Source organism: Haliotis rufescens, unplaced genomic scaffold (genome assembly GCF_023055435.1).
Source record: "Haliotis rufescens isolate VD_foot unplaced genomic scaffold, xgHalRufe1.0.p SCAF_4, whole genome shotgun sequence".
Taxonomy (NCBI): domain Eukaryota; kingdom Metazoa; phylum Mollusca; class Gastropoda; order Lepetellida; family Haliotidae; genus Haliotis; species Haliotis rufescens.
The window spans coordinates 6,426,963-6,449,266 of record NW_025964112.1 but is presented as its reverse complement, the minus strand read 5'-3'; the positions used below and the strand labels follow the sequence as shown (position 1 = coordinate 6,449,266).

The 22,304-nt window shown below is 41.7% G+C and overlaps 2 protein-coding genes across 2 annotated transcripts; one reads left to right on the top strand and one right to left on the bottom strand.

Annotated features, from left to right (window-relative positions):
* The first annotated feature begins 173 nt into the window (after positions 1-173).
* LOC124143037 (probable mitochondrial glutathione transporter SLC25A40) lies at positions 174-21,756 on the top strand. Its single transcript, XM_048382655.1, has 9 exons — positions 174-379; positions 1,851-2,026; positions 3,137-3,204; positions 5,892-6,019; positions 11,895-12,068; positions 14,242-14,351; positions 17,399-17,489; positions 17,776-17,853; positions 19,846-21,756. Exons 1-9 carry the CDS (start codon positions 277-279, stop codon positions 19,968-19,970), a joined length of 1,053 nt encoding a protein of 350 aa, XP_048238612.1. The 5' UTR covers positions 174-276; the 3' UTR covers positions 19,971-21,756.
* Positions 20,068-21,690, bottom strand: LOC125372428 (splicing factor 3A subunit 2-like). Its single transcript, XM_048382456.1, has one exon. The coding sequence runs from the start codon at positions 21,688-21,690 to the stop codon at positions 20,068-20,070; it is 1,623 nt and encodes a 540-aa protein (XP_048238413.1).
* Positions 21,757-22,304: the final 548 nt, after the last annotated feature.

Genomic DNA, 22,304 nt, shown 5'->3' with positions numbered 1-22,304 from the left:
GTGAATGTTTCAGATTAAGTTGCATTCCTCACACTATAATGAAAACATTCATCTGTAAAATATTTTTTCTTCTGTTTTCTATCCCAGCCAACATGACAATTGGAAAAGACAAACGCATTCTTCTGCAGCGCAACATAAACGCATAACCACTGAATAAGGGCAGATAACTCTAAACTAGTACCTAGAAAACGTGACCTCGGTCAGTCTACGGACTAACATTACACAAGCGGAAGGACATGGAACAGGGCATCAAATGATCCTGAATGGATTGTGGAGATGACAATGGCAATTGAAAAAAGCCGGCGGCATGGAGTGTTTATCACTCCATTCCAGCAAATGGTTGCTTCCTGTTCTGGAGCCATGCTCACCTCTATTTCAAGTAAAGCCCTACTTCTTGCCCCTATGACTAGCAATTTTGCAGTTTAGCCTTGATCTGTTGACTAATCTGGGACTTATTCCATAACATATTATGTGTATGTTACCATTGTTCCTGCAATGTCGAGAGAAGTGATGCACGTTATGTGTGTAATGGGACACTTACACTAAATGTTTGTAGGGTTAGACATATAATTGTCAATGTTTTTTATTTGTCTGATGCAACCTGTAAGAAGCACCGGGATAGTTATAGTTCTGAATTTAAATTTGGGTGTTTAACCACTGTCTCTTTAGAAATGGCAAATACTTTGGATGGACATTTGTTAAAAAAGAATACATCAATATTGAAATAAAGGTCAACAGTATGCAATGTTACACATGTTACAACATGTACAAATAAAGTAATGCATTTTCTTTACATATGAATAGTGGAACAATACAGAACAAAATTCAATGAACAACCCTGATATTATATCATACAGGGAGCAAAGAAAAGTTGCCATATAAAACAGAAGAATGTATACTAAAGAATGTCAGTGCACACAGAGGGACACCAAATTCTAAAGGACACCATTCGCATTAAGAAACGCCAGATAGTGCTGCAATATGTTCGACATTCTGAGTTATATCGGCTTGTTCTGATGTGTACATGAAACACGGCGCCAATGTGAACAACACATTTATTTATTATGCCATTCCTCATGCATGAGACCCCTTAAGATCCGAGATAGAATAGGTCTTCAGCATCCCATGCTTGTCTCCCGTGAAGATCCGGGGTAGAATAGGTCTTCAGCATCCCATGCTTGTCTCCCGTGAAGATCCGGGAAGGAATAGGTCTTCAGCATCCCATGCTTGTCTCCCATGAAGATCTGGGGTAGAATAGGTCTTCAGCATCCCTTGCTTGTCTCCCCTGAAGATCCTGGGTAGAATAGGTCTTCAGCATCCCTTGCTTGTCTCCCGTGAAGATCTGGGGTAGAATAGGTCTTCAGCATCCCTTGCTTGTCTCCCCTGAAGATGCTGGGTAGAATAGGTCTTCAGCATCCCTTGCTTGTCTACCGTGAAGATCTGGGGTAGAATAGGTCTTCAGCATCCCTTGCTTGTCTCCCCTGATGATCCTGGGTGGAATAGGTCTTCAGCAACCCATGCTTGCTGTAACAGGTGACTGCTTGTCGTAAGAGGTGATTTACAGGATTGGGTGGTCAGGGTTGCTGACTTGGTTGATGCATGTCATTGAATTCCAGCTGAGTAGATTGATGCTAATGATATCAATCACTGGATTGTCTGGTCCAGATGCGATTATTTACAGACCACTGTCATATAGTTGGTATATTGCTGAGTGCGGTATAAAACAACAAACAAAACAAAGCCTCATGCACCAAATGACATTTTCTATTTCATCATAATTTGGAATGCATTTTTCTGTGTTTTGTGAATATCTAAACATTTCTTGACAGCAATGACTTTTTTATTTTCAGTGACTCCTTTTGATGTTGTGAAAATTCGTCTTCAAGCACAGAGGAAGCCGTTTGTTAAGGGGGACTGTTTTCTATACTGCAATGGCTTGATGGATCACATCTGTGCTTGTCTCAATGGCCAGCCAGCCACATCTAGTCAGTGGTACAAGCAGCCAGGGGCATTTAACAGCACAAAGGTTAGTGAAAAACAATGGAGACGTAGTGGGGCTGAGGCTGGCTGTGTGTAGGTGTGTGTGTGGGTGTGTGTGTGTGGGTGTGTGTGTGTGTGGGTGTGTGGGTGGGTGGGTGATGGGGTGTGTGGGTGGGTGGGTGTTTTGGGGGTAGTTCAGGAAGAGGTTTACTGTGTGGTTGGGATGGAGTTGGATTTGGTGGTTGAGGAAGAGGTTTACTGTGTGATTGGGATGGAGTTGGACTTGGTGGTTGAGGAAGAGGTTTGTGTTTGGCGTGGAGTTGGACTTGGTGGTTGAGGAAGTGGTTTGTGTTTGGGGTGGAGTTGGACTTGGTGGTTGAGGAAGAGGTTTGTGTTTGGGGTGGAGTTGGACTTGGTGGTTGAGGAAGAGGTTTGTGTTTGGGGTGGAGTTGGACTTGGTGGTTGAGGAAGAGGTTTGTGTTTGGGGTGGAGTTGGACTTGGTGGTTGAGGAAGAGGTTTGTGTTTGGGGTGGAGGTGGACTTGGTGGTTCAGGAAGAGGTTTACTGTGTGGTTGGGATGGAGTTGGACTTGGTGGTTCAGGAAGAGGTTTACTGTGTGGTTGGGATGGAGTTGGACTTGGTGGTTCAGGAGGAACATCAAGGGCAGCTAACTCTGATTGTTTCCAACTGGCTTCTGGGATGCGTATGGGCGAGGTGTGTTTACTCTGTGGTGTGGATACTGAAGATGAGATGCAGTCTGCCCTTTGTCACAGCAGGCTAATTATAGAGTGTTGTATGGAATACACAGATCCCTGAAAACGTATGTTTGGTTGCAACAATATCTGATTACAAAGAAGCCCTGTTAATCCAGAAGGTGCCATTCCTAAAAAAAGATTGAATAGAATAGCATTTTTCTGGATCAATGAATCACAGATATGAAGTAATATCTGTTACTATAGATGGACACACCCATCAGTTAGCCTCCGGGAGGGCGCAGGAGTTAAGGAGTAAAGGCTTCTGAACTAATATGGTTTCATTGCGCACCAAACTTGAAACTTTCTAACTTTCTGAAAGTTTCGATTGAGCTTCGTTTGTCGATATGAGGTTGCACATGTTGCAGGTGCTTACATGTGACTATATGTGTCTTCTGTTGCAGGATGCCTTCATTCATATAGTCCGCAATGAAGGTATCACATCGTTATGGAGTGGTCTACCGCCTACATTGTGAGTATATAGCCTGCGTTTAGAAAAGTACTGTGTGTTTAAGCAATAAAGCTCTACCCCTATGTGTAGCGTAATAAAGTATAGTTTTGTCCTGAAGGATTGTAGTTAATGCATGAGGATGTTTGTGTCAAAAAGTGTACTTTGTCACATACAGTCAAGTCCCATTAATCAGACATTGCTGGTTGAATATGATTTTGTCGGATTAACGAGTATGTCGGATAAACAAAATTAAGTAGTATCAACATTCGTCGGTCATAGTTTGAAAAGTTCTTCTGATGTGACCTGTAACGGGATGTCCTTGGCGAAAACAAGAACTTGTATCTGATTTTGATGAGATTGAGGTAATCTAAGCATGTGATTAATCCTGTTTTCTTTATCTAAAGCATTAATTGTTTATTGTTTAGCCAAGTTTATCTCTGCAGCTTTGTAATATGGGGCCTGTAATATGCAGCTCCCAGCCGACTCGTCTCGCATCAAAACACTGGCTGGGTACTCGCGGTCAGATGACCAGTAGTACGCTGATCACTGTCGGAATAACAAGACTGATTAATGAGTGATTTCGGTAATTCGTTGCAAATTAGGTGTGTCATAGTTGGAGTGCGAGACTGTCGGATTAACGGGTCTAAATAGTACTGATTTAATCAGTTCCTATCATTAGTTTCGGATAAAACCGATTGTTGGATTAACGAGACTTGTCTGTATATACGACTTCTACGTCCATCACACATACGGGGATGTCTGAACCCAAGCTACAATGGCCAACCTTGTCTAGTTTCATCATCACAGACAACAACAAACTGCTAATCCAAGCAGGTCTAGCACAAAAACAGATGTTAAAGGACAAGTAAAGTGAAAAAAGGGATGGCGATATTTTTTTATTTGAATATTTGAATATCAATTTTCCAAGGTACATTTAGTCCATTTCTGAAAGAAAATTCATAATAATCTTGAAAATATTGTAAGGTCCAAGTGAAAGTGCTGAAATCACACGCTCCGTAATCGGCTTCCAAAACAGACCTATTTGGGGGCTTGGCCAAAAGCTACTGACACAGTCTATCTCAGCAATTATTCATATACTGTTTCTGTTACTTCTGTTAATCCTACAAAAATAACAACGTTGCAGACATTGTTGAATTTGAGAAAAGACTTTTGATCTTGACATTGTGAAAAATTAAAATAACCGTTAACAGTCGGTAATAGCGTTTTATAACTAACACCCTGTTTGGGTAATAAAACACCAGCTGCCCTAATAAATGCCTGTCAGGAATTAATACCCCGAGTAAACAACTGAAGGCATCTTTTGGTGTTGTTACTAAGGTGACATAAGTTGTTGACACGATAATCAAATGGATGAGCACACAGAAAAAAGACGGAAATTATTAAAAGGCCCGAGGCGATTGCATCCAGACTGGGTGGCTGCCTGATCGTCATGATCGTTGAAATAGCACAGCGCGTCAAACACTGGGAACCTGTTTTAACTTCAAGTAAGGTGATTCCCCTCAGTGATGGAATGTTTCATTTGGGGGACGATTTCGCAAATGTTTCATTCGGGGGACGATTAAGCCTGTCGTTTTTATCGTCTGTTTTACGCTGTAGCCACTTTTCAAATTCAATTTTGGTCAACCATGTGTGATTATGCCCTAAAGTATTAAAATCTGCAAAGTTGACTTTTCCTCCCCGTTAAGAGTATTGAACAGCCTCCTTTTCTAGCCATTGGATTTTGGTTTCAGAACTCGGCTTATACCCTAATATATACGGTTATGCTAGGACAGAATTTGCAGAAATATTGAAAAGGATGGTGATTATGTTTTTGTGCAGATGTGTTTGGCTAATATATCTGACCAAGTAAGCATCTTCCAACTGTATATATTTCTTCATTTCTACATGTGATCAGAGCTCCAGATAAGCTTTTGGTGTTGTGGGTATTTTACCCATGCATTTTAAAATCATTGGGTATCAGTAATTTTATCTGGGTATTCAAATTTCTGTTACCCACTAGTTTTTACACATGTGGGTATTTAAGTTAAATATTTAAAAACACTATTCATCTAGTCCCTGCAAACTGGTGTCGTGTGGGTTCGAGAGCTTTATAGGACTCAAAAATACAACGATACTTCCACAAGAAAGTGTGATGGCAAATGATCATGATGTAACTGTCATTGTGGAGTTTGGCAAGGTTGACGGAATGCCTGTTTAGAATTTCAAAATAAGTTGCTGATTTGCTAATCGAATACGCAGGGTTACTTCACAATATTTTGATGATACGCACACATCTTATTTTTGTAGTGTATCTGTAATGTTCGTTGCGTATTTGATACGCTTGGATTTTATTTTATTGTATATTTCTGCATTTCTGATGTGTATTTTACGCAGATACGCAGCTTATCTGGAGCTCTGTGTGTTGTGTGAATTGGGATGAAGCCCCTCTGGGAGTCTGGGGCTAGATGGAATGTGTTGTTACGCCCAAATGGTGTAGATAAGTGCTAGATGTTGGACTAGTGCTGACAGCATTGTGACAACAACATGCACTCACTCCATCACTGGAATATACAAACTATACATCTGCTTTATTTTAACATTTCAGACCACTATTGGAAGATACTAATATAGATGTCATCCTTTTCAGCAGACAAACATGAAGTAAATGATGAATATCACCTGTCTACTTCTCCTGTGTTCTATTCCAGAGTGATGGCGGTACCGGCAACTGTCATATATTTTACATGTTATGAACAACTCAAAGTCGCGTTCAAGTACCAAGATTCCAAGCCATCTGATTGGTGGATCCCAATGTTCTCAGGGGCTCTTGCAAGAGGTAAATGAAAAATCAGCCTTTCCTGTGACCATGGTAACCTGTCAGACCCTGATGTTTTGCTGCACATTGTGTGTTATGTTTTCTTATAGTCTCCCAGTATCGACTGTGTAGAGATTGGTAAAATAGGCTGGATATTTGAGCTGATATTAATAGCATTGTACTATCTCATGTAACAATGCTGCTTATTTAAAAACAACCCATGAGTTGTGAGGAGTCAACTAGTGCCTACAGTGACAAATGCCTTGTCTAAAACAACATTTATATGCTTCAGTGGTTTTACGTGTGATACCCTGTTACCTCTCTGCAGAGTTGAACTGGCCCATTTTAGTGTACTAATGCCTACAGTGACAAATGACAAATACTAGCAAACGATATTTAGTGGTTTTTCTTTATCCATACATTTCTTCTGATATTTCATACATCATACATCATCCATAGTTTCATTTATCATATTTCATTTACATTATGATTCAAACATTACATTCACACTACCATTTTATCACACATCTTACATTATCCATATATACATTTCATTCAGTTTCATTTATCATATTTCATGTACATTATATACATATCAGACTTACATTCATCATATATCATCTCATACATCATCCATATGTATCATTCATTTTCATTTCTCATATTTCATGTGTCACAGAGTTGCACAAACTAGTTGCTTTGTTAGCCCAGTTTAACAACACATCCAGCTGCATCAAGGAACTGGAGAGGAGCCCAGTTTAACAACACATCCAGCTGCATCAAGGAACTGGGGGAGACTTGATACCCAGTCGAAGCTGCTCCTGTAGCCTTTCTAGTCTCTGGTTGATCTCTAGGTAGATTCTCTTGCGGGGTGGTGGACGGGCGCCATGGAGATACTGAGCAAGCTTGTTTCTTTCTGACTTCTCTAGTCTCTGGATCACTTTGATGAAGGCAAAAATGTTCGGATGGGCTCTCTGGACGACCTTGTTTAGATGACAATGCCACCCTTCTAGATGATTGTTTGTTCTGGGGCCAATGTTGTTGTGATGATTCCACAATCCCAACCGAAACTGAGCATGGTCATCAATCCAATTTGTGACATGATACTGTACCTTCTTCGGGTTTGCCATGTCTAGATCTCTAACATGCCAATCTTGCTAACTATATTTTATACTGGAAAATTTCCTTCTCAAAGTTTATCATCAATTACTTTAAAACATTATTCTTCTACTCTCATTTTCCAGTAAATCCATGTTTTAGTCTGTTTTCAGTCGTACAAATGGGTATCTCATACCTCTAGTCGCACGTTAAAAGGAATCCAGAAGCTGGAATGTAAACAATAAACTTGTTTCCGTCCGGTTGCGCACGCACCTCCCTATGACATGTCACAAAATCTCTCAGCGCGCCTCTGAGCTGGTCGCTCGAGAAGGACTTTCGCGATAGACTGCTAGTTTGTATTCTACTAGTACTTATCGTGTGTCTACAGTTGTTGTTCTAATACAGTAATAATAATATGTCTTACCTGTAGACTCCTGGAATGTAATCCTTGGTAATCCATTGTTTGTGTTCAACACGTGTTTCACGGTTCACGTGTTTCTTTGTAAAGAATGTGATCACTTTAATAAAATTTAATTGGTATCATCGTGCGTTGGCGAAGCGGGTTTTGACCAGCGCCACAAGCTGAGTAGGTCATCGGGTGGATCCCTGGACTCTGCAGCCTCTACATCTGGCCCTGGGGGTGGCGCGTCGGCCACACCCAAGGAATCAGTTGATAAAGACCCGCCCCAGTCAACTTATGTTTTTGACAAGACACGTGACTCTTCGCCTGCTGATGATACTACCTGCACGACAGATCTTCGTCAATTGGTTGATCGAGAGCGTCACTCAGCCACCCCCGTTACGACGGGACCGGCTCGTGACGAGGACCATGAGGGGACTACGGTCCCCAGTCGGTCCGTCTCTCCTCGTACCAACGAGAATAGGGACGTCGTGCAGGTCGACAGTGAACACAGATCCCACTCTACAAGTCGTTCCGGCCCCGGGACAACAGGTCGAGTGCCTCGTTGAGAGACAGTAAACAACACGAGGACGTTCGTCGCCTTCGAGGTCGTCGGGAGTTCGATTCGGACTATAACTACGATGGGGATCGTAGTACTACTACAGTTAGAGATCGTAGCCCTCGTCCCCATGGGGACGTGCGACGCTCTCGGAGAGAGCTTTTGGGAGATCAGCGTCGTAGAGATAATGATCGATCGTCACCCTCGTCTCACTTTCATATCGACCCGGCATTGATTGGCCAGATCGTGGCGGCGGTACGCGCCTCGGCTCGGACAACTAGCCAACGCCCTGTCGAGACCATCGAGGCCGTCTCCCATGGAGTGGATGATCCATCCGACAGTCTTTTCATCTGCTGACAGATCGACTGGTTGCCTCAAGTAGATCTCTTCGCAAACCGGTACACCAACCGCCTTCCTCGATTCGTGTCGTCGGTTCCAGACCCACGGGCATCGGACCACGACGCTCTAGCGATATCGTGTGAGGGTCTAGACGCTTACGCGTTTCCGCCAGCGGCGCTATTACCATCAATACTGGAGACAGTTCGTCAAACGGCCAACCTACGTCTGCTTTGCTCGCGACTTATTGGCCGTCCAGAACGTGGTTTACCGGAACATCTCCCGATCATCGATCAGCCACTGTTCCCGTTGCCAGATCACATTCATTCCGACTGCCGGCCTGGGACCTCGATATTGTTCTGCGCAACCTGCCTAGTTAGACTTACAAGCCTCTCGATCAGGTCGCGTTTGACATTGTCTCATAGAACGGTTTTCCTTCTCTCGCTGGCTACGGCAGCAAGAGTATCGGAACTACATGCCATTGACGTCGATCGGATTACGTTCGATCAGTGTAACCATGGCAACGTCCATCTTGGTCTCAGATGGGATTTTTTTAAAGCGAAAAATCAACTTCCTGGCCTAGATTCGAGAATGTTCCACATTCCTTCCTTGTCTGCCATTATGGGCCCTCATGATCACGCTGTTCTCACCTTGTGCCCAGTTCGTGTGCTTCGTATTTACCTGCAGCGTTCTGAACAGCGACAACACCATTTTCGACGGCTGTTCATACCGCTCTCAACCAATGCAAAGAAAGAGATTACACATAATACTCTCTCCTTTTGGTTGAGAGCGGTCATTCTCAGAGCTTAAGTGGCGCAAGGACTCGCACCTCTCACCTCCTCTCCTCTGCACGAAGTTCGAGCCATAGCTTCAACATGAGCACACAGTTTGGTCCACTCGTAGTGGCACAACAGATCTCCCAGAAAAGACAGTGAATTATTTATTCACTTTGGACTTTTTGCTTGACACTTCGTGCCAGAAAACAGGTTACAATAAAAACTGTTGGTGAATGTACGCATTCTTATGGTTTATGTTGCATGCAGTACTTCGGCTGTTTATTATGGTTATTCGGTGTATGCATCGTCTTCCCATACTTTATAGTACTGCTCGTATTTTTTAGTTACCTTGTATACTGCGAGTTGCTCTGTAACTAAATTATGCGCCGACCACACTTTGATCGCAATTCAACCGACGTGTGCAGTTGTCCTGTTGCATCAAAAATTAGTTGTGGGTCAAAGAGCATTAAACATGCTGTTTTAGTTACCTTGTATACTGCGAGTTGCTCTGTAACTAAACTATACGTCGACCACTTCGATCGCAGTTCAACTGACGTGTGCAGTTGTCCTGTCGCATCGATAATTAGTTGTGTGTCGATGAGCATTAACCATGCTGTTTTAGTTACCTTGTATACTGCGAGTTGCTTTGTAACTAAACTATACGTCGACCATTTCGATCGCAGTTCAACTGACGTGTGCAGTTGTCCTGTCGCATCGATACTTACTTGTGGGTCAAAGAGCATTAAACATGCTGTTTTAGTTACCTTGTATACTGCGAGTTGCTCTGTAACTAAACTATACGTCGACCACTTCGATCGCAGTTCAACTGACGTGTGCAGTTGTCCTGTCGCATCGATAATTAGTTGTGTGTCGATGAGCATTAACCATGCTGTTTAAGTTACCTTGTATACTGCGAGTTGCTTTGTAACTAAACTATACGTCGACCATTTCGATCGCAGTTCAACTGACTTGTGCAGTTGTCCTGTCGCATCAATAATTAGTTATGTGTCGAAGAGCATTAAACATGCTATTTTTAGTTACCTTGGATACGACGAGTCGTTCTGTAACTACATTATCTGCCGACCACACTTCGATCGCAATTCTACTGTCGTGTGCAGTTGTCCTGTCGCATCAATAATTAGTTGTGTGTCGAAGAGCATTAACCATGCGATTTTTAGTTACCTTTGATACGAGTCGTTCTGTAACTACATTACAAGCCGACCACACTTCGTTGCAATTCAACTGACGTGTGCAGTTGTCCTGTCGCATCGATACTTACTTGTAGGTCGAAGAGCATTAAACATGCTGTTTTAGTTACCTTGTATACTGCGAGTTGCTCTGTAACTAAACTATACGTCGACCACATTTCGATCGCAATTCAACTGACGTGTGCAGTTGTCTTGTCGCATCGATACTTACTTGTGGGTCAAAGAGCATTAACCATGCTGTTTTAGTTACCTTGTATACTGCGAGTTGCTTTGTAACTAAACTATACGTCGACCACACTTCGATTGCAATTCAACTGACGTGTGCAGTTGTCTTGTCGCATCGATACTTACTTGTGAGCGAAGTGCATTAAACATGCTGTTTTAGTTACCTTGTATACTGCGAGTTGCTCTGTAACTAAACTATACGTCGACCACAATTCGATCGCGTGCAGTTGTCCTGTCGCATCGATAATTAGTTGTGTGTCGATGAGCATTAACCATGCTGTGCGTTCGTGATAAACAATTTGTCTCGTCCGTGCATCTGGTTGAATGTTCTATTGTCACTACAGGGGTGAGGAACTTGGTACATTCGACATGAAAGAGGTCACTTCCTGATTACTTTCCCGACCCTCCTTCCAGTGTTCCGTCGAATTCTACCCACTTGTACGACTGAAAACAGACTAAAACATGGATTTTTCAGATTAAAAACGATGTTTTATTGGTCTGTTTTCAGTTGTACGTTCCCACCCAGCCATCCCCACTGGAAAGTAATCCAGTCCAGTCCTGCTTGATGGCTTATTCTTTGAGATTTGTGACATGTCATAGGGAGGTGCATGTGCAACCGGACGGAAACAAGTTTATTGTTTACATTCCAGCTTCTGGCTTCCTTTTAATGTGTGACTAGAGGTATGAGATACCCATTTGTACGACTGAAAACAGACCAATAAAACATCATTTTTAATCTGAAAAACCCATATTTCCTGCTCCAGTTATCAAAGTACAATACCATCTAAGAAAATAAATTTATACAAAGGTCAAATATTTTCACAATCCCAGTAACATTTCTGAGGCATTAATTAGTCTGTGTTTACAGTGTAGGCATTAGTGAACACTAAGTAGAGTAGACCACTTGAGTGCAGGGGTGCGTGAAACATTGTGTACACTAAAACAACAACTTTATTAGGCATTTGTTACTGTAGGCATTAGTCACTGTAGGCATTTGTCACTGTAGGCATTTGTCACTGTAGGCATTAGTCACTGTAGGCATTTGTCACTGTAGGCATTAGTCACTGTAGGCATTTGTCACTGTAGGCATTAGTAGACCTAACAGAGTTAACGTAGTTCAAACAAACAGAACGGATTATGAGTTTTATGCAAGTTTATAAGGGTCAGATCCCACTGTATTTGGTTTTGTATTTTTTTTCTAAGCGCAATCTAATTCACAAGAGTTGACAAACTTTTGCTCCATGAAGAGTGTGTGATCCAGTTGAGCTAGCTCATGTATAACTGAATGTTTCAGTGTGGGCCGTGTCCTTGATATCGCCGCTAGAACTCATCCGAACCAAGATGCAGGCTGAGCAGCTAACGTACAGTCAGATCACCAAGTCTATGAGAAGAGCTGTCCAGGCAGATGGAGTTCTCTCCCTTTGGAGAGGCCTTGGTCCAACACTGTTACGAGATGTGCCTTTCTCAGGTGAGATATCTTAAGGTCTATTCATTTCCTAAGTTGACCCTTTTTTTATTTCATGGTTACTGGTAGGGCAAGGCATGGTTGCCCTTTTCGCAAATGCCTGGCGTCAACACCAGTTTTCGGTGATCCATCCATATGGTTTTCACCTCTGTTTTGCCTTTTGCGCCCAATGGAATCTGTCTCAGCAGATAAGTGAGACTGGTTATTCTCTGGCACTGATGTTTTATGTTTATGGATTTTTGCAGAACAATTAGAATTATTTAATGTAAATGTTAATACTATGAAGATCTGGATGAGTAGTGTTATTATCATGATTATAGTCAGTTGTATATTTATTATCTACCTGTATCATTTTATTTTTATTTTGGATCGAAGATGAAATGATCCTAAAAATATGAATACATCTAATCTATTTCACAGCCCCCTGAAACAAGACTGAGTTGATTTCAAAATTGAAACACTGGTACATGAGTTGTGAAATCAGTTAATGACCAAACAAGATCAGTGAATACTCAATAAAACAGTTTAACAATTACAATCAAACAGGCAAAAAGGGTCAAATTGGTGGATTCAGCAATATATAACAGACCCTAGAATTAATGTTAGTGCACTCATGAACGTTCAGAGTATTGTTACTGTTGATTGTCTTGAAAGAGGCCCATCCCTGAGCTTGAATTCAGAATACTGTTGGAAGCTTGGAGAAATTTGGGGTTTACAAATAATTATCCAAAGTGCATTTGGCAAGTAGATAAGATGCAGGTCAGATAGATAAGGCCTTGAATCTCCCCCGTGGCGCTTTGATATTGGTACAGCCAGCTTCAGAAACTGTTCCACCTTGATACTACTCTAACGATCAAACCTGTGATGTTCATGTAATAAACAAGGGGCAGATATATCAAACTGGAAGCAGTTTAAGCCGGCCTCAACAGAACTTGATGTTTTTTACTAGTATGTCAATATTTTGCTGCCTCTGACAATTACTACAGATATATTTACACTAAACTATGTAGACATAACACATGGACATCGTTTGGCACATGTCATGAAGAAGTCAAAGGTCAAGGTCAAGGGTTAGCAAAAACAACTGACAAGATAAGTCAAAGGTCAATGTCACTGTTCAGCATGGCTATTCATTGCCACTGTGGCAAAGTTACCTCTACCTGTCTTCAGGCATGGAACTTTATACTTACTTGTATCACAGCAAATCCTACCACCTCAAATGTCAACTACATTTATGTCCAAGGTCAAGGTCTTCTTTGAGGTAATTGTCAAAAGTAGTTGTTTCTGTATATCTTCTTTCGAGAAAATGAAGGTAACAGGGCCAGAGCTCCAGATAAGGTGCGTATCTGCGTAAAATACGCATCAGAAATGCAGAAATACGCAGTAAAATAAAATCCAAGCGTATCAAATACGCAACGAACATTACAGATACGCTACAAAAATAAAACTTGTACGTATCATCAAAATATTGTGAAGTAACCCTGCGTATTCAATTAGCAAATCAGCAACTTATTTTGAAATTTTGAACCTTGCCAAACTCCACGATGGCTAGTTACATCATGATCATTTGCCATCATACTTTCTTGTGGAAGTATTGTGGTATTTTTGAGTCCTTAAAGCTCTCGATCCCACACGAAACCAGCAGGGCCTTGATGAATAGTGATTTTAAATATTTAACTTAAATACCCACATGTGTAAAAACTAGTGGGTAACAGAAATTTGAATACCCAGATAAAATTACTGATACCCAATGATTTTTAAATGCATGGGTAAAATACCCACAACACCAAAAGCTTATCTGGAGCTCTGAGGGCAGATTTTGTTTTTTGCAAATAACTTTAAACATGCCTTTAACATATTATTTTTCCTATTTTTGGTCTTTGGTCTAATCTGTAAATCAAGTAGGAATGCAGAATTATATGATAGTCTTTGTTCTTGTGCAGGTTCAACTAAACACTGTGCAAGAAAACATTTTGTGACAGCTTATATACATGGAAATCTGTCATTTTGGTTGTTTTTGACGGTATGTTATGTCCTTTGTCTGTGAGCACACCTTGACCTGACTGAAATACTGTGCTATCCAGTATCACTTGAGTGTAGCTTGTAGATTGTGTACAGTACACCCACGGTACTGGTTGATGAGAGAAGCTAGACTTTCATCTGGTCTGTATTTCAGCACTGTACTGGTTTTCCTACGAGAACTTGAAGTCCTACGTATTGTTGACGCGTGGTTCGACAGATCTGAGGTTTTCCGAGAGCTTTCTAACAGGAGCGACAGCCGGAACAGTGAGTAGACTGAGTTCAGTTAGTGAGTGTCTGAGAGAGTTCATGTATTGCAACTGACCAACCATGCATGGAGATAGTAGCATTCAAAACCTCCCCCTGCATGAAATATTGCTGGCCTTGGTATAATGTGCAACTTGAAAGTCTAGACACTGATGACGTTCCACACGAATTGTATCATTTCATCCAATGCCCCACACATGACAGTGACATGTTTTAGTGTTTAAAGTGTTATGCTGTACACGTCTTTATTCCCCACATGCGTGCTATGAGTCCAATCCTGAGCCCATTTCTGGCATTGCTGAACTTTCATAGTTTTCAAAGCATACCTACTCACTCACTCCACAGTTGACAGCTGGATTAGAAGAATTAGAAAATAAGCAACAAGCTATAAGAAATTATTTATTATCTGTCCTGAGTGAATGATTGGTGTACCGTATTTTCTTGAGTATAGTGCGCACCCATGTATAATGCGCACCCCCCTCTAGCGGGTTCAATATTTTGGAAAAAAAGAAATTTGAATATTATGCGCAGAAATTTTTTACACCGTACCCTTTCAGCAAAGTCCGGCAAACGAACGGGTGCTGAGAAACTTCGTCAGTACAAATTCGAAATTTGAGATAAAAAATCACCAGACATGTTTATTTACCGTTTAAATAGTATTTATTGTTCTGCTAGGCATTGTTTTAAATTTAGGGATTAAGATTACCTTGCGTATTTTCTCGTAAACTAAGCTGGAAACAGCAATCAGCTGTACACACGTTTTCTTGGAATCGACCGGTGATTCGGTCAAGACACACCCAATGATATAACTTTATAAGATTTTTTAATGCAAGGATCGGCAACAATTGTATCTGAAACTATTTTATTTATCAGGAATAATATATTCCATTATTTTCTTAATTATATGCAACCTTTACTAAACATATTTAAAATAATAATAACCCTAAGCGAAGCAGCTGATCGCTATTCCCGGGTATTATTTTTTACATGGAACATGTCTGACCAGTCACCGTCAAGGCTCACGCGCACGTGATCACATGATCGCGAGAATTTCATGTTGACATAGAATCGTCAAACAAAAACAAATATGACTTTTAACGAGTCAAAGTATGTCATTTATGATATATGTATCCATTCTCTGTCAACTAAAGTTTGTTTCAAGGCGTCAATAGCGGTATTCTGACCATGGTTGCTGTTAATAACGGTGAGTTGTGCGATCTTCCGATCGCTTCACACACGATTTCGCCGAAATTAATAAAAACAATATTATAAGGAATTTTGAATAAAATCAATGAAATAAGTTACAAACATAAGTCCAGATATACAAAGAACACTTTTTATAGCCAGACATGATTATTTTGCGTACTTCAGTGTGGATTTGTTGACATGGTATTTCTGGTGTTTCGTGCTCACGGTAATGTCTTTCCATGGGGAAAAAACATCCAAACTCATAATTCGTGTATAATGCGCACCCCCTTCTAGACAGCTGTGTTTTTTCGAAAAAAAGTGCGCACTATACTCAAGAAAATACGGTAATCCCTGAGCATTTGGCAAGGATTGTCTTGTCATTATTGAGTGCACAGGTGGCCCAGTCGTCTAAGGCGCAGCGATTCACTGTGCAGAGTTGTGTCCCTTGGGCACGCCAGAAACCTATGATTGTGGGTTCGAATCCCGGGTCGCCCCGATTATGTTTCTAGGTTTGTCAGCACCATACCCGTGCTCGTGGGTTTCACTGGAGTGGTTAACGTCTGAGACCTGCATCACTTCAGGCTTTCCTCCCACATTAAGCTGACACGCCGCAATAAAACTGGAATACTGTTAAAAGCGGCGTTAAACCCAACTCACTCTCACTTGTCATTAATTCACTAGGGACAGATAATCTTTTATTCTGAGTTTCTTGAAGGCTATTCTATATTTTACTTTTGGTCAGTTTGAGACAGTTAACAGTGAAGCAGTGTGATGTCATGAACAGTGGATGAGGTTAGATTGTGATGTTCTCAACACTGAAGTGGGGCGGTGGGGTAGCCTTGTGGTTAAAGCGGTTGCTCGTCACTCCAAAGACCTGGGTTCCATTCCCCACATGGCTACAATGTGTCCCCTGCTGTGTTATTGCTGGAATATTGCTAAAAGCGCTGTACAACAATACTCACTCAACAGTGAAACAATTGACATCATATTGTTTCAACTAACCAGTATACCCGTGAAGATCCGGGCTAGAATAGGTCTTCAGCAACCCATGCTTGCCGTAAAAGGCGACTATGCTTGTCATAAAAGGCGACTAACGGGATCGGGTGGTCAGGCTCGCTGACTTGGTTGATGCATGTCATCGATCCCAATTGCGTGGATCGATGTTCATGATGTAAATCACTGGATTGTCTGGTCCAGACTCGATTATTTACAGACTGCTGTAAAATATCTGGAATATTGCTGAGTGCGACGTAAAACAACAAACCAAACCAAAACCAAAAATCAACTAACCAGTCAGCATTTACAATTGCTAAAATGCACATCTGCAAGTATTGGAATGTTACTATACCTGATGTTTCTACTCTTAATATTGAAACCTATCTCCCATGCACTTTCCGTTGTCCTGTCCGTGTACAGCGTGATGTAAAGGGGACCTAGGGACCTGGGCCCACTTGCACAAACCGATCTTAGCGCTAAGACTATCGTAAGCCTATGTTGAAGAATGGGAGTTACGATCATCTTAGCGCTAAGATCGCTTTGTACAAGTGGACCCTGGTGGTTTGTACTCTACAGAGGAGTAGCAAGGAGGGGCTGTACTCCAGGCCCAAGTCACATCCTGAACCAAAAAAATATTATAAGTTCTGTATGTTAGTTGAGGAGCAAATGATTGAGAGAAGTGCATTAATGGATTCATGGATAGTTTAAAGATGTTGTGCACTTGGGCATGCAAGGTAACAGTGTATTTTTGTCATAGTAAGGGAACACTTTGGTGCTATTCACATTGTTCACGTGCTGTTCAAGCTGCACAGTGAACACACGCCAGCGTACAGATAGCCCCAATCACTGCTTGCGGTCCTCAGATTGCTGCTGTGTTAACGCTGCCGTTTGATGTGATCAAGACCCACCGCCAGCTGGAGTTCGGGGAGATGATGACACACACAGGGAGTCACAGTAAGTCTGACTGCCATCATATAGCCTTTGTTTCAGGGTAACTGACCTATTTTCCCTAGTTTCTAAAGTCAGATAAATTGCTCACACAATATTAATGAACTTTGAAATCTGATTTTCAGATTTGTTTAGCAAGTGTTAGCTTTTCAATTTGATTGTTTTACATGTTCAGAGTTTACGAACTAGGACAAAGTATGGAAGGTATGTAGGACAAACTCAGAAGAAAGTATTGAAGGTATGTAGGACAAACTCAGGACAAAGTATGGAAGGTATGTGTGTCATGTTGCAGGGAAGAGGCAGGTCAGCTCCACTTGGCTGCTGATAGTCCGACTGTATCGACAACAGGGCATCAATTCATTATTCACAGGTGAGCTGGAACACAAGTTGGTCAACATTTGAGGTTGTGTGTTTGTGACAGGAGGTGTGGCATTGTTGTCCCTAAATTTGAAGCTTGGTGGGGGCACGTTGGGCACGCCAGAAACCTATGATTGTGGGTTCGAATCCCGGTTCGCCCCGATTATGTTTCTAGGTTTGCCAGCACCATACCTGTGCGCGTGGGTTTCACCGAAGTGGTAAACGTCCGAGACCTGCATCACTTCGGGCTGTCCTCCCACATTAAGTTGACACGCCGCGATATAACTGGAATACTGTTAAAAGCGGCGTTAAGCCCAACTCACTCACTCACTTTGAAGCTTGGTGATGGGCCACTGAAATATACTTATTGCTGTTTGCATTATGCCAGAAGCGACAGTTAAATAAACAATCTGATGATGACTATCAATAATGTTAATAATGAAATATGTTGAGTGTTAATTGTCCTATTACACCCATTCTACATTTTATTCTTCAATTACATGGTTATTGGAATTTAATTTTTAATAATAGATAATTTGTTTGTGCAAAAATATTTTCTTAAAATGATCTTTTATCACCAAGCTGCGGTGAGGGAACTTGTAATAAGTTATATAATAACTATATATAATAACTTCTTGATGTTCTCGTAGTGTGTCAGTATTGAGCGTACATTCGTTCTGCTTTCTCATTTTAGTATTTATTTGGTTCATGGAATGTTTTTCAATAACTGTGATGTTGTTATGACAAGTTAAAGAGTTACCTCCCTTCCATTATGGTGGTGGAGGTTACTTTTTGTTTCTGAAATATGTCACAGACAATAGCGTCTGATGGAGTCCCCAATATTAACACACAACAGACATGTAATCGTTTGTCTTAGCATCTAAGTTATAGTACCTTTTCTCTTCCCTGTCTGTGACATGCCTGTTAGAGCAATAGTTACTTTCCCTGGTGAGGTACTCTAGTCTTTGATGTAGGATCGAACCATCTAAACCCAGTGTTTGAAATAATTTTAGAACCCAAAGTGTTGTCTGCCCATCTTCAAAGTTACCTGCCTGCATTCATGCATAATAAATATTGAAAAATCGCACAAACTAATCACATCTTGATTCAGTTGAAATAATGCATACAATTACTTGAGAGTGTACAAGGAGTTGTAATGATACTGACTACATAAGAAGTCTTAAAATAATCGGGCAGGTGGGGGAAATTTTCATGCAGCCCGACAGGAAAGTGACCAGCCACGGCTGGGCAGTCATTTCAGGTACTGTCTAAACCTCATGTGTACAGACTACTTATGGTTTGGTTTTGCCCCAATTAGCTGAAATTGTGGCTTGAAATAGTCCAAGTAAATGATAAGAACAAAAATGTTGAGTTATCTTTGTTATGGTAAACCAGTAGTTCAAACTTACAATGTTCCATGTAAACAATAACATTTTCAAATCATCGTTGCAACGGGATTACATATATGAGGACAGTATTGCTGACAGTATTCAACGGTTCTGTTATTGAAATTGTAGAAAGTATCCAATGATATTGTGGAATACATGTGAAATGACTAGACAGCCTAAACATGTTATATATTTCCCTGCTCCAGAATCTTAGCCCCACAACATAATCAAGGGTGTTTGTTTTTCCTATTCTGGACATTTTTAAAACAAAATTTCTTAAGTGGATACCTGCTCACAAACAGGCATGTATTGGTCACAAATTTAGTAAAATGATTTTTACACCAATCCTGCATGTATTTGATATGGGTTCTGGAAAATATATGTCCACATGACTGAATTATTCCAAAGGAATTGAGAATTTAAAGCATGTGTGAAAGTTTAATATTCTTAGTAACTTATGTGTGACTGAATCATAGCTGTGACCCTCCTCTATTAATATGCTAAATTGTTGGACCACTATTTTGAAAAAGGAGAACAGAGAGATGAAATGTAAGTGGGCTGTATTTTGTTGAGCTTCTCAACTGATGCCTGATACAGGATGACATTCTGTGTTGCAGGTATAGTGCCCCGGATATCCAAGGTGGCTCCGGCCTGTGCCATCATGATCAGTTCCTATGAATACTTCAAACTATTTTTCCGGAATCGGAATGATGAGACCGTGAAGAGTCTCTCCAGGAACTGACGATGCCGGATTGCCAGCCACAAGTGTCTTCCACATTCTAGAATACATGCAGATGGTGTGAAGTGATGTAGCATGGATAGATGGACAAGTTGGATGGTTAGGCGGTGGACTTGTTGGATGGATGGATGGACAAGTTGGATGGATAGGAGGTGGACTTGGTAGATGGATGGATGGACAAGTTGGATGGATAGGAGGTGGACTTGGTAGATGGATGGATGGACAAGTTGGATGGATAGGCGGTGGACTTGTTGGATGGATGGACAAGTTGGATGGATAGGCGGTGGACTTGTTGGATGGATGGACAAGTTGGATGGATAGGAGGTGGACTTGGTAGATGGATGGATGGACAAGTTGGATGGATAGGCGGTGGACTTGGTAGATGGATGGATGGACAAGTTGGATGGATAGGAGGTGGACTTGGTAGATGGATGGATGGACAAGTTGGATGGATAGGCGGTGGACTTGGTAGATGGATGGATGGACAAGTTGGATGGATAGGCGGTGGACTTGGTAGATGGATGGATGGACAAGTTGGATGGATAGGCGGTGGACTTGGTAGATGGATGGATGGACAAGTTGGATGGATAGGCGGTGGACTTGGTAGATGGATGGACAAGTTGGATGGATAGGAGGTGGACTTGTTGGATGGATGGATGGACAAGTTGGATGGATAGGCGGTGGACTTGTTGGATGGATGGACAAGTTGGATGGATAGGAGGTGGACTTGTTGGATGGATGGATGGACAAGTTGGATGGATAGGCGGTGGACTTGGTAGATGGATGGATGGACAAGTTGGATGGATAGGCGGTGGACTTGTTGGATGGATGGACAAGTTGGATGGATAGGAGGTGGACTTGTTGGATGGATGGATGGACAAGTTGGATGGATAGGCGGTGGACTTGTTGGATGGATGGACAAGTTGGATGGATAGGCGGTGGACTTGGTAGATGGATGGATGGACAAGTTGGATGGATAGGCGGTGGACTTGTTGGATGGATGGATGGACAAGTTGGATGGATAGGCGGTGGACTTGTTGGATGGATGGACAAGTTGGATGGATAGGAGGTGGACTTGGTAGATGGATGGATGGACAAGTTGGATGGATAGGCGGTGGACTTGTTGGATGGATGGACAAGTTGGATGGATAGGAGGTGGACTTGGTAGATGGATGGACAAGTTGGATGGATAGGAGGTGGACTTGGTAGATGGATGGACAAGTTGGATGGATAGGAGGTGGACTTGGTAGATGGATGGACAAGTTGGATGGATAGGAGGTGGACTTGGTAGATGGATGGACAAGTTGGATGGATAGGAGGTGGACTTGGTAGATGGATGGATGGACAAGTTGGATGGATAGGCGGTGGACTTGTTGGATGGATGGACAAGTTGGATGGATAGGAGGTGGACTTGGTAGATGGATGGACAAGTTGGATGGATAGGAGGTGGACTTGGTAGATGGATGGACAAGTTGGATGGATAGGAGGTGGACTTGGTAGATGGATGGACAAGTTGGATGGATAGGAGGTGGACTTGGTAGATGGATGGACAAGTTGGATGGATAGGAGGTGGACTTGGTAGATGGATGGATGGACAAGTTGGATGGATAGGAGGTGGACTTGGTAGATGGATGGATGGACAAGTTGGATGGATAGGAGGTGGACATATATGAGGAGAAATATGATTGTAGTGATTTCCGAAAGAAATCAACATATTCAACATCGCTTTTGAGTGGTGACACAATTATGCATGTATTACTTAGTGGACAATTAAAATGAAACAAAAACAGCTGCTTTCTGTCTTCTGCAATTGACAATAACAAGTCTGTTTCATTTAAATTTTATTTCATCACGATAGTCTATGTAATATATATATATATGACACAGTTTTCATATCAATGATTGTTAATGTCTTCCCATCAATCTTTTTAGACAGCCCTAATCATGCTAATTGAAATAGAAAATCAGGCTATCATGGCTGAAGTATTTTTAATGTTTTTGAAAAAGATTGTCTCAAATGATGTTGCTTGTGTAATGAGAAATACAAGTTGTGTAAGAAACCTCCCTCACTTTTGGCTTCCCTCCTATATGTAAGGGGCGGTCGGGTAGCCTAGTGGTTAAAGCGTTCGCTCATCACGCAGAAGAACCGGGTTCGATTCCCGACATTGGTACAATGTGTGAAGCCCATTTCTGGTGTCCCCCGCCGTGATATTGCTGGAATATTGCTAAAAGCGGTGAAACCCGTACTCACTCACTCACTCACTCCTATATGTTACATTCACATGCCATGATGTGACTTTCCTACATTTCAAAGTGCTGTTAAAAATTAAACCCATC

What these genes read in the sequence shown, in the direction of transcription:
- LOC124143037 (XM_048382655.1), top strand. Translation starts at nt 277, where the DNA reads ATGACAATGGCAATTGAAAAAAGCCGGCGGCATGGAGTGTTTATCACT. An exon ending in CATGCTCACCTCTATTTCAA is followed by an intron (nt 380 to 1,850) that starts GTAAAGCCCTAC and finishes TTTTATTTTCAG; the next exon opens with TGACTCCTTTTGATGTTGTG. An exon ending in CAGGAGCGACAGCCGGAACA is followed by an intron (nt 14,352 to 17,398) that starts GTGAGTAGACTG and finishes TGCGGTCCTCAG; the next exon opens with ATTGCTGCTGTGTTAACGCT.
- LOC125372428 (XM_048382456.1), bottom strand. Translation starts at nt 21,690, where the DNA reads ATGTTGAATATGTTGATTTCTTTCGGAAATCACTACAATCATATTTCT.